This window comes from Mus caroli, chromosome 5 (assembly GCF_900094665.2).
Source record: "Mus caroli chromosome 5, CAROLI_EIJ_v1.1, whole genome shotgun sequence".
Lineage (NCBI taxonomy): Eukaryota > Metazoa > Chordata > Mammalia > Rodentia > Muridae > Mus > Mus caroli.
In genome coordinates this window covers 116,799,509-116,811,599 of record NC_034574.1, presented here as the reverse complement: position 1 = coordinate 116,811,599, position 12,091 = coordinate 116,799,509, and the positions used below count along the sequence as shown (strand labels likewise).

General features: G+C 45.0%; 1 protein-coding gene across 1 annotated transcript in view; it reads right to left on the bottom strand.

The window, feature by feature from the left end:
- The window catches only part of Kntc1 (kinetochore associated 1), a 72,836-nt gene that overhangs the window by 17,564 nt on the left and 43,181 nt on the right, over positions 1-12,091 (bottom strand). The window contains exons 41-51 of the mRNA XM_021163556.1: positions 11,337-11,465; positions 9,471-9,587; positions 9,000-9,109; positions 7,786-7,990; positions 5,681-5,770; positions 3,605-3,776; positions 3,461-3,519; positions 3,128-3,344; positions 2,512-2,585; positions 2,055-2,265; positions 1,832-1,941 (exon numbers count right to left, since the gene is read on the bottom strand). Of these exons, the coding sequence (XP_021019215.1) occupies positions 1,832-1,941; positions 2,055-2,265; positions 2,512-2,585; positions 3,128-3,344; positions 3,461-3,519; positions 3,605-3,776; positions 5,681-5,770; positions 7,786-7,990; positions 9,000-9,109; positions 9,471-9,587; positions 11,337-11,465 (1,494 nt within the window). The remainder of the gene's footprint in view (positions 1-1,831; positions 1,942-2,054; positions 2,266-2,511; positions 2,586-3,127; positions 3,345-3,460; positions 3,520-3,604; positions 3,777-5,680; positions 5,771-7,785; positions 7,991-8,999; positions 9,110-9,470; positions 9,588-11,336; positions 11,466-12,091) is intronic.

Here is a 12,091-nt window from a genome sequence, read left to right as displayed (position 1 = left end):
GTCACCTACACATCACCTGCTCGTCACCTACACATCACCTGCTCATCACCTACACATCACCTGCTCATCACCTATACATCACCTGCTCATCACCTACACATCACCTGCTCATCACCTACACATCACCTGCTCATCAGCTACACATCACCTGCTCATCACCTATACATCACCTATACAGCATGACTAAAGCCCATAACCTCTGTTAAATCACAGAAGCATGTGAGCAAAGCAAAAATGACATTTTCTAAAAGCCATCAGCCCATACCCTCCAAACTGTTAATGTGCCACCATGACTAAAACGTGTTTAAAAAATCATCAGTGGTTGTTAACACAGAGGGGTGGGTAGATAAGATAAAGGCTGATTTTGTAGAGAACTTTATACTGTATTCTCAAAAGTATTTCCCCTAGTAACTACAGAAGGAAGAACCGTATATATTAGAAAAAGGAACAACTATACCAAGATATGTATCTAAATCAATATAACCTGTAAAGATAGGATAGAACTGACTCGATAGAGTTGTCCCTTGACATCTATACACACACACACACACACACACACACACACACACCAAGGAAATTAATACTACCCATAAAGGCTAAACAGACTATCCTATTCTTCAAAATATCATATCCTAATATCATTTGTGCAGCATGAGACTCGATTTCTATGATTACTTATTTCGAGGCAAGGTTTTGCTTGGAACTTGCTATGCAGAGCACGCTGGCCTCCAGCTCATAGAAGTCAGCCTGCCTTTGTCTGCTGGGTGCCGAGGTTGAAAGCATGCATCAGGATCCCTGGCTAAAAATCAGATTCTATTGTAGGAAAATATTAGGTAGACCAAAACAGAAGGACAGTTTAGAAAAAAAATAACCAGCCAACACAGCCAGTGTTGCCGGGTATGGTCATGGGCTTGGTGATGTAAACCTTTAATCCCAGCACTCGGGAGGCAGAGGCAGGAGGATCTGTGTGACTGCAAGGCCAGCCTGTCTAAATAGTGAGTTCCAGAACAGCCAAGGATACACAGAGAAACCCTGTCTAGACAAACAAACAAGTTTAAGACAAGCTATAGACTCAAGCACTGTACCATGTTTAATTCTGTAATCTGTACTTTTTGGACAGGGTCTTCTGTAGGTAGACAAGGCTGCCCTCACACTTGCAATGACCTTCCCATCTCTACCTCTCAATTGATGAGATTTTTCTGATTTTTAAAATTAAAATGGTAGTAGTTAAGCAAATCCCCGCTCTTAGGAAATATGCACTTAAATATTAAAGTGTCAAGAATATGGCACATGTAGTATATTCCCCAGTAGAGAAATGAGTAAAAAGTTAGAGAGAATAAAGTAAATATGGAGGGAGATTAATAACTAATAGAGGTGTACAGGAATATTCCCGCACTGCTCTTAAACTTTACTGTTTCATTTTAAATTAACTCAAAGTAAAAAGTTAACCACATGAATCCAAGTAAAAAGTCTTCTTATGTGAGAATGTGCCTGAAGTCAGGGGCTGGAGGGTACAGTAGCTACAGAGTAACAGAAAGGAAGGACAAACTGCCTCATTAACTAACAGTCTCATTGACTAACAGTCACCAGGTAACAGGTGATCTTAGAGCCTGAGTCAGCTGTGCGGGGCAGGCTATGCTCTCGGCACTCGACAGGCCGAGGTACTAGGATAACTATGCAAGCTGTGTGAGGGACACAGAGAGCTGCTGTCTGGGAAGGAGGAAGGGAGGTTACTCTGTCCTTCTTTGCAGGGTTGTCTTGTGTAGAACACACTCAGCTCCTATCTCAGCAAGAACCCGGGCTGTGAGTGCTGGCTTGCTTGCTCACTCACCTCACTGGGCACCGTTGAGGGGCACAGCCATTTCTCCAACAACATGTCCCAGATTTTTTCCAAATTAACTTCATTGACTTCGGCTATTTCTTTAGCGGCTGCATGGATATCTAAGACAATGAAGATAAAAACGTACAACAGGGAAACTCAAGCTTTTGGCTAAAGACAACTGGGAATCAAGACAGCACCTTTTCTGGACCAGACACTACTGTCTCCTCCTCACCGGGATGATCTTTGCCAGATGTGGTACAAAGCCTTTCGCTTATGCTGGGATGTTCGTAGAGGCTCACGATGAGGTGCGCTGGCTTCCCTATCACTCTTAAATATTCCTGATCGTTCAGCTTGTGGGCTATGAGCACGGCTTCTGTTCCTGAGAGCCGGACCTGGAGGCAGAGCTTCTTCTGCAAGGCCTTGGCCTTTTCACACGTCTCATCCTGTAACAGCGTCGAAACGGAAAAGAAGCCTGACTGTAAAACTCTCAAGGGAGACAGACTCCATCTTTAGTGACTGCAGGCCAGCCCCACTTTATTTACACCCTTAAACACGCATCACCCGCAACTGTGGGCTTCCTTCTCCTTGTTGGGTACCGGGCTGAAGGGTGGGGGTGATGAGACAGATGCTAAGCAACCATGGCTTTGTGGAAACAGCAAGAGGCACTCTAGTTTCCTGTTCAGACTCACCTGAGGTGGGATGTTTTGTAGCCACCGCTCAGCTAAATACAGGCAGAACTTCAAACTAGACATCTTGAAGGGGCCTGGAAGGATGGAGGTTCATGAGGAGATATGGATCCTCTGAGACAATACGTGTTACCAAGACGGCAAGAACTTTAAAACAATAGCGAACACTCGTAGAAATTCAAGTGGAGGTAACTGGGACAGAAGGCTACAGCATGAAAACTGAAGGCCACAGAGACTCTTCCTCAGCTTCCAGCCCACGACTAGATGTTTCTCTCTAGGAAGTCCCTACAGATACGGGGACAGAGAGTACGACACCGTCCATGCTGCCCTTTTGGATATCTTTGCAAAGCAGTCACGGTGGGTGTGCCCGAGCTACCTTGTTGCTCATAGAGTAAGACTTGGGCAGCTCCTGACAAACTCTTCAAACCCTGGGATAGACTGGGAGCTCCGGCTGGCATCTAACCGGTGGGCAGTGAGAAACAACACACAGGGCAGAACGGTTGCCTAGCATGTACAAGACCCCGGAGAGATTCCCCAGATCTATCTGCAAAAAGGAAATAGAACCCAAACAAAGCTGTCAGCGAGCACCCCGAGTCCTGAAAGCAGAGGGCGGGCACACCTTCTGGGACTTCCTGGGTGAGGCTGATGGCAATGGCAACGGCCCACTCAGGGTTGACGATGGACAGGAGGTACGACTCCAGCGTCTGCATGAGCTTGTCCACTTCCTTGCTCATCAGGGTGGAGGACCTGGCTTGTGCTGACTTCAGGAGCTTTGGCTTCAGGTTTTTTTCAAACAAGTGTTTGGCGGTAGACACATAGAGAGTATCTAGGGAGAACTTCAGAAAAGAGGAGAGAGACACGGTGAGGTAGGAAGTGGTGTCAGATCCCCAGTCCAGGCTGAGGCTTGACTGGAGGGATACAAAGAGCCCCCTCGGCTTGCTCTACCCATTACCTTCATGAGCTTCGCGATTAAGAGCAGGGTTGGCAGTGACTCTTCGCTGAGCTCTGAGGCTGGAGGGGGAAGCAGAAGGGCATGCAAGTGAGAAAAGAATTCGTCGGCCACTTAGTGAAACTCGTCACAAGTTAATGAACGTACAGAGAATTTTCCAGAAGTTCTGTGCTGTGCCAAACAGTATTAGGTGAAAGGGCAGTCTAGTGTGAGCAGCGGGCGGCAGAGTGATCATGTGCTCCAGCGAGTACTGGTATTCGTGGTCCACTGGTGGGGAGATTCTTTTGTATGACTTCAAGTGTTTCAGAAGATTCAGAGCCTGTGTGGAAAGGAGCAAGAGACCTATAAGGGCCGCTGTGTCTGTAACATCTGCACCGCATGCATTTCCCATTCTCCACAGTCTCTGCTAGGGTCAGTGGCACCTGCCACCATGCCTGCTGCCAACTGGAGTTCCAACACAGAGAACCCTCGTGGTGGAAGGAGAAAACCAACTCTGGTCTCCACGTGTACGTGGTGGCACATGTGTGTGCCTGAACACACACACACACACACACAGTCAAATCAAAATCCATTTCTAGTTTTCCCTCATCTATTGCTGTCTCCTAAAGCATGATCTATGAATATTACAGATATCACATTAAGAGGAATCAAGGGTGCCGTCTTGCTCATAGGATAAGACTTGGGCAGTTCTATACAAATTCTTCAAAATGTTTAGGACAGACGTCAAAAACACTTAAGTCAGAAGATTTCATTTTTAATTATTCATCTTAGTTTGAGGTAGGATTTTATCATGTTTCTCAGGCTGACCCTAAAATCCTCTACTGCATAGTAGACAGAACTAGGAACTAGCCAGGTGTGGTAGCAAATGGTGTGACCCCAGTACTGTGAGGTAGAAATGAAAGATCAAGAAATTAAGATCAGGGCTGGAGAGATGGCTCAGTGGTTAAGAGCATGGACTGCTCTTCCAGAGGTCCTGAGTTCAATTCCCAGCAACCACAGGGTGGCTCACAACCGTCTGTAATAGGATCTGATGCCCTCTTCTGGTGTGTCTGAAGACAGCTAGTGTATTCCTATACATAAAATAAAGAAATAAATTCTAAAAAAAAAAAAAGTTCAAGGTCATCCTTGGCTATACAATGAGTGTGAAAATAGACTGGGCTATATAAGATTCTGTTTCAAAAAAAAAAAAAGAAAAGCATAAATATGGCCTTTAATTCCAGCATTCAAGGCAGGAGGATCTCTGTGAGTTTGAGTGATCTACAGAGTGAAATCCAGGACAGCCAGGTCTACACAGAGAAACCGTCTCAAAAAAGAAAATAACAACAACAAAGGAAGGAAGGGAGGGAGGGAGGAATGGAAGAGAGAGAGAGAAAGAAAGAGAGAGAGAGAGAGAGAGAGAAGAAGAAGAAGAAGAAGGAGGAAGAGGAGGAGGAGGGAGGGAGGGAGAAGGGGCAGGCAGCTCTGCAGGTAAAGGTGCTTGCTGTACAACTCTGACAACCTGGGTTTAACCCCCAAACCCATGTAAAGGTGGAGAGGAAAGAGGTGACTTCACAAAGCTGTCTTTAACTTCCACATGGTGTGTTAGGTACCTGCACACCCAGCCTCTCTCACACACAAACACACAGGCTTACACAAATTTCATAATAAGCTGTTAAAAAAAATGGAAAAAGCAAAAATCTTTAAATAAATAAAAATGATAAAATGAATTAATGAAAACCAGGAGTTTATATGAGGAATGAGTTAGGGAAGGAGTAAGGGGGTGAATATGATCAAAACACATGGTATTCATGTATGAGATTCTTATACATCATAGCTGTCTTCAGACACACCAGAAGAGGTCCCATTACAGATGGTTGTGAGCCACCATGTGGTTGCTGGAAATTGAACTCAGGACGTCTGGAAGAACAGTCAGAGTCTTAACCTCTGAGCCATCTCTCCAGCCCCATGTATAAGATTCTTAAAGAATTAAAGTTTTACATATTGCCGGGCATGGTGGCACATGCCTTTAAAGGCAGGGGCAAGCGAATCTCTATGTGTCTGAGGGCAGCCTGCCTACAATGTGAGTTCCAGGATATCTAGGAACTCTAGAGCTAAGTTCAGAATCTAAAGGGAGGTCAAAGAACATGCACATTATTCTTAACTTTATAATAATTATAACATATATTATAAATTATATCATCATAGTAAACCAAGCAAGAGATGAGTTTTCAGCTTCTTCCATACCTGATTGATGTTCACACTGGTTATCTTTTCATTAGCTTGTTCTAAAACTTTCAGGACAACTTCAATCATTTCATAATCATATGGGTCCAGCTGCAAAAAAAAAAAGCAAACCAAGCAGAAGCCGGTTAAACCCTGGAAGGCAGGCCCGCCATGCTCGCAGCTGCTCTCTTTGGCAGTGCTCATCATTGGTTCACAGAGCAAACCTAAGCTGTGCATGCCCCACAGCCCAGGCTGCCTGTTACAGGAGAGTTCTCTGCTCTGAAGCTATCTCTGCTAGGCTAAGCATCCATGTTTGAAATGTTTTGAAATGGAGGTTGAAAAGCTGCATAAGGCAATCCTTGGAAGGCAGATGTCTCTCGGGAGCTAGATACACAGAAGAATAAACACATGGTCAAAGCTCTCGTTTTTTTCAAGAGTTTGAAATTGAAGTTCCACTGTTCTCCTCATGATGGGAATGAAAACAGGAAAACCCCGGGAAGTGCCTTAACTACAGCGTGGGCCTCCATGGCCGAGGCTCTTGGGAGACTCTGTTTTAGCTTCATCATCCTCCTAACGCAAGAATTAACTGGATGGTGTCTGTCTAGGCTTACAAGAAGATAAGACGTGGCAAGTTCTCTCAGCTTCTCGTTTCTGCCTACTCACCATTCCTTTCTATTTTTTTTTTTTTTAATTTCAACTAAAAGCACATAATTATCAAGTCGGGAGGCAATCTATCAGACCAAGGGAATTTAAGCAAGTCTATAATTTCTGGCTGACTTACGGGCAAAATATAAAACTAAAATTCACCTTACAGTCTGATGATAACCTTACTTCTGCTATCTACCTCCCAATCCTCCAATCAACTATTAACTTAAATACCAATTTGTAAAAAATTTCATTAAAACACACACACACACACGGAAAACATATTCATTCAATATAACTCTTAATAATATTAAAGCATGTGGCTTAAACATCTTATTCATGAAAGTCTGGTTAGATGCAGTGCTTGCCCCCAAAAGCGAGGTACTAAATAGGACAGGCACTGGGCCTATAGCAGCGCAGGAGCGGAAAGGCAGGACATGGGGATGGAGGTGGGATAGAGCTCTGGGACAGAGTCATAGGTGGGTGGTGCACTAGCCAGACAAGCAGAAGAAATGGATACAGGGACCGCAGGAGAGGTGACCAACAAGTCATGCGGTGGGACAGAGACAAATGACCAGGGTTACCCAGATGAGCTCCTGGAGAGTCCGCCAAGCTTTCATAATGATTAAAAAGTCTCATCATTCGGGTGCTGGAGGGTTAGAGACAGTTCAGCGACAGCACTTGCTGCCAAGTCTGACGACCTAAATTCAATCCCTAGATCCCACTAGGTAGAACGGAGTCCTGTTTGTCCTCTGACCTCCTTGTGCATACTGCAGGCACAACAGAGGCAAACTAAAAATATGTTAAATGAAAACCAAACCAAACCTAAGAAGCCAGGCATGGCGGCACACACCTCGAATCCCAGCATTTGGAGAGAGGAGTTCAAGGTTACCCTTGGATACACAGCAAGATCCAGGACAGCCTGGACTACATGAGACCATTCTCAAAAAGCTATAGATTGAGGGGAGACAAATCGAACAACTCTGATGGAAAATGCTGCTTTATTTTGAGGGAAGAATAAAAGGTAAGACAGGAGGAGAGAAGAGCTATCTTAAAAGGTGATTGCTGTGTGAAAATAAAAAAATAAAGGCTGGAGAGACTGCTCAGTGGTTAGCACTGTTACAGAGAATCCAGGTTTCCCGTATCCATACCAAGCAGTTTAAACCAGTTACTGGTGCTAAGTCCAGCTGCTGGTAAGTCTATGGCCTCTGAGGGTACCAGTACCTACACAAACAGACACACACACACTCTCTCGGGATTTAGCAGTGTGGTGGCACACACCAATAATCCTAACACTTGAGTGATAGAACCAGAGGGTTCAGGAGTTTAAGACCTACATACTGAGCTTGAGTCTAGCCTGGGCTATGTGGGACCCTATCTTAAAACTGAAAAATTCAGGACTTAGGTATGTAGTTTGTTAGAACATGTATCCAACTAAGGATGAGGAGAGAGGGTGACCTGGTGTCCATGTTTCCATTCACCTTATAGAGGACCTCACTTAGACTGATCACCAGATCCTTTGTGTTCTTCAGTAAAGGGACCATCTCAGTGGCTTTCGCCAGGAGTTTGGAATGCTGATCCTTTGTGGACTCCAGGGCAGCATCTCCCTGGCTCTGGCTGCTAGTGTTGTGGAGCAGAGTTTCAATGAACAGCCGAAGGGCAGCGTCAGAGTCCAGCTGAAATGTGCTGAAAGGAGTGGTCAGTTAGTTAAAGGCGGATCTCAAACACATCCACGTCCAGACCAGGCTCTGATAGGCAGGTGCAGAAACAGAGGCACTGGGGCTCAGAGTGCAGTGTAGCCCATGTACTTGAGGACATGGGTTTAAATTAATCCCTAGCACCAAAAAAAAAGCAAAATGACTCAGATCTGAACCAGCACAGTGATAGGCATGTTATTCCACCATCTGGAGGTGAGGGCAAGTATGATCAGAAGTTCAAGACCAGCCTCGGCTACATAGCAAACTTGAAGTTACTGTGGGACACGTGAGATTCTAACTCAAAAATAAGCAACAAAAACCCTTCCAGAATCCACTTATCTGTTACAAGTCGGAAAGGAGGGAGAGTGCCTTTAATACTTTAGAAGTGGTCACTTAATTTTTTGACATTGATCACGACCATATCACACAGTACCCGCCCATCCCCCACCTGCCTGTCTTCCTTCCTTGTCTCCTACACTTTGTCCAGCGCATTCAGGCTCTCTATGTGGCTTGCCTATTAGTTACTTAGCAATGGTTTCCACAGGTAAGAGGGAATCCACATGGTGCCTGTATAAGATACTCAAGACTTCAGTGCCTCTCAGTCCAGACCTGCAGAGTCAAGAATGCCAGGGAGAAAAAGCCCAGAAACCTACATTTTTAATTTTTGCTACAGTATTTCACTATGTAGCTCAGGCTGATCTTGAACTTGTAATTCTCCTGCCTGAATCCTGGGAATATAAGTGTGAGACACAACATGAGCTCAGATCAGAATTTCGATATTTCTGTCCAAGAGCTTGGATACTCATCAGGGTGTAAGTAAACCAAAAATCTATCTCCAGAGAATCGAACCTGGCTTTGTCTGCTCAGGCTGACCACAGAGAAGGAAGCCAGAGGTCTCTGGGCTGCATGAACAACTACCTTGTCTATGGCCTTCTCAAAGCAAAGGTTATGAGCTGGCCAAACCAACAGCAACGCCACCTTTACCATTTCAAGATTACCTGCAATACTCCAGAATGAGGCTGGTGTCCATGTCTATGTTATTCACAAGAGCTTTAATAAGGTCTTTCTTGGTGAGAAAATTTTGTCTAAAAGCAGGCTGAAAAGAAATCTAGAAACAAAGAACACAAAATAAAAAAGTAAAAAGAAATAAAAAACAACTTCTGAATGAAAAAGTGTTACAAAACGAACAACATTATAACATGGCTTTTTACTTTACTGTTATTTTATAAACCCACTTTCTACAGCTCCTCAAAGTTTCCCTTTTAGATTTATTTACCTGTTGTGTGTATGTGTATAGACATACACCCATAAGCTTAGCAGGTAAAAGTGTCAGGTTTCTTCTAACATCGTTGAAAAGGAAATAACACAAAAAAGACGCTTATTTCTTTATACATAAGATCTTTGTCTTACATTTGCAGACTAGATAATCCTCAAGACAGATTAAATATCAAAGTACTATGAATACTCACACCAAGTTTACCAAGACGAATACCCCACTTGGCATCAATACTGAGCTCATGGAACCGAAGTCCTGTTTCAATATCCTGGTAGAGATTTGCCAGCTGAGAGCCCACCAAAGATAATGCCTAAAAGGTTTGAACAAGATCAAACTGCATTGTAAATAGTATTAGTTTCAATACGATTTAGATGAAAGCCAGAAAGGGAAAACAAACAAACAAACCTCAAAGCCAGGCGTGGCAGTGTCTGCGTAATCGCAGCACTTGGCAGCACTGCTGTGAGGTCAAGGGTAGCCTGCGCTGGAGAGTCAAGGCAGCCAGAACTACACACACCAGAAAACTCATAGCCTTGGGCTGAGAATACGGTACAGTGGTACAGTATGACACAGAATATGTACAGCCTGAGTTTCCATACTCCCTAAACCCTATATATAGGCCTTTATGTAAGAAGCAGCAGAATGATACATATTTGTTTGTGTGGTCACTACTTCTTTACATTCGTTTTATTTACTATTTTACATAATCTGCCTCTGTGTAGGCGCACCTGTGTGCAGGTGTTCAGGATGCCACAGGCATCCCTCGCTTCAGATCCCCCTGCAGCAGGAGTTACAGGGGTTACAGTGTGGGTGCGGGGAACCAAATCCCAGCCCTCTGCAAGAGTAGTACCCAGTCTTGACCACTGAACCGTCTCTTCAGTCTTATTTTAATTTATATGTCTGTGTATGTCATGTGTGTACAGGTGCTTGCAGAGGCTACAAGGTGGTGTCAGAGCTTCTGGAGCTAGAGCTAAGGAAGCCATGAGCTACCTGGCATGGGTGCTAGGAACTGAACTTGAGTCCTCAGGTAAAGCAGCAGCTGCTCTTAACTGCTGAGTCATCTCTCCAGCAAGACCCCCTCCCCTGCAACACACATAGCACAGACTTTTTTTTTTTTTTTTTTTTGAGATAGGGTCTCAAGTAGCCCAGGCTAGCCTCAAGTTTAATATGTAGCTGAGGATGCCCTTGAACTTCTGATTCTCTTATCTCTGCCTCCCAAGTGTTGGCATTATAGGCAGGAACCCACACGTTGTTATGCAGTGCTGGGGATTCCAACCCAAGTCGTCTGGCTTTTTGCAGGATGCTGTTACATGAAGTGCATTCCTTGGGAATGAAAGGATATATCTGAGGCCAACCTAGGCTACCCACAAAACCCTCAAACAAAATAAATAAAACAAAACAACCAATCAGAACAACTGAGATGAGCTACGTAGCCCCTGTACCCATCCTACACAAAAGCCTTGCTGTGGGGTCTAGGGTTTCAGTAAAAAGGGGTGACATTCCAAGGTGGCATAGAGATTTGTGTGTGGCAGCCAGAGGACAATCCCGTCCTTCATTCTTCGAGGACTGCCCACCTATTCCTTGAAACAGTTCTCTCACCAGCCTGGAACTGGAAGAGCGGCCAGTGCTGTGCACTGCTCACCCAGTTCTCCAGCTTTTTCCAGGTCTGCCTGCTTCCGCTTCTCAACAGTGCTGGAAGAGAAGGTGTGTACCATCGTGCTCGGCCACGTTGGGTTTTTTGAGCCAGGGTTTCTCTGTGTAGTCCTGGCTGTACTGAAACTCACTCTGTAGACCAGGTTGGTTTCTAAGTCTGGGCCTCCTGAGTGCTGGAATTAAAAGCACATGCTGCTGCACCCAGCTCCAGCTGTTCTGTTTAGTTTCTTAAGAAATAAGAGCTATCTTAATTCTTTAAGCAATGGTTATCACCAGTCAGGCACAAGTAGGGAGAGATCATGAGACAGATCTTTCTGCCCAACAGTTGAGACCTACAAACAAAGTCCCTCACTTTGTCCCTCAAACCTTAGCATGGCAACAGGAGCAGGTCTCCACACTCAGGGCGTACCAGAATTTTGTCGTAATTCTGCCACGCTTTATCTATGAACTTCCAGAGGTTGTCGAACACATCCTTTTGAGGTAAGAGAGTGCAGTAAGCCAAGGCGAGGTCCAGATCCACCACACGACAGTTAAACACCTATGGGAAGAAAGCATCAGTACAGAGGCTCCATGAGCAAACAGAAGATGGACCTCAGGCTCACTCCCCGCCAGCTGAGGTACAAGACCCGGAGAAAGGCCAAGCTCTTCAGGCAGTGATGGAGGGAAAGCACTCTAAGGAAATATGCTTAGGGAACCTTCAGCCAGGACTAGAAACGGAAGGAAGGCAGCCTCAGCGAGCCCTGTAGGGAGGGCCCGGGGCTCTTCCTTCTCCCTACAGTTTAGGTCAATCTGAAATCTCCCATGAGCCCTCCTCTGCCTCCGTAGTCACTGACCCCCACCACATTTTCCCAAATCCACCAACCCCTGCATCAGAACCCAAATACAGCTGTGAGCTTTGCAATGAAGCTGTAGTCCCAACAGACTGCACATGTAACAGTGGTCCCATAGAGCCTTGCTGTGCTTGCGACCATCTTTGTTCATGTAGGTATGCTCTGGGAGGTCTGTGTGGCTTTGGTTCCACTCACCAGTCATCTATACCTAATTGGCTGTCCCTCCCTTTTACATGGCATTGGATCCCACCCCCAACTTCCTTGTCTAGCTAAGACCTTGCTCTTTCTTCTGGTGACTCAACAGTATCTCTTCTATCTAAAATCAAAACAAAAT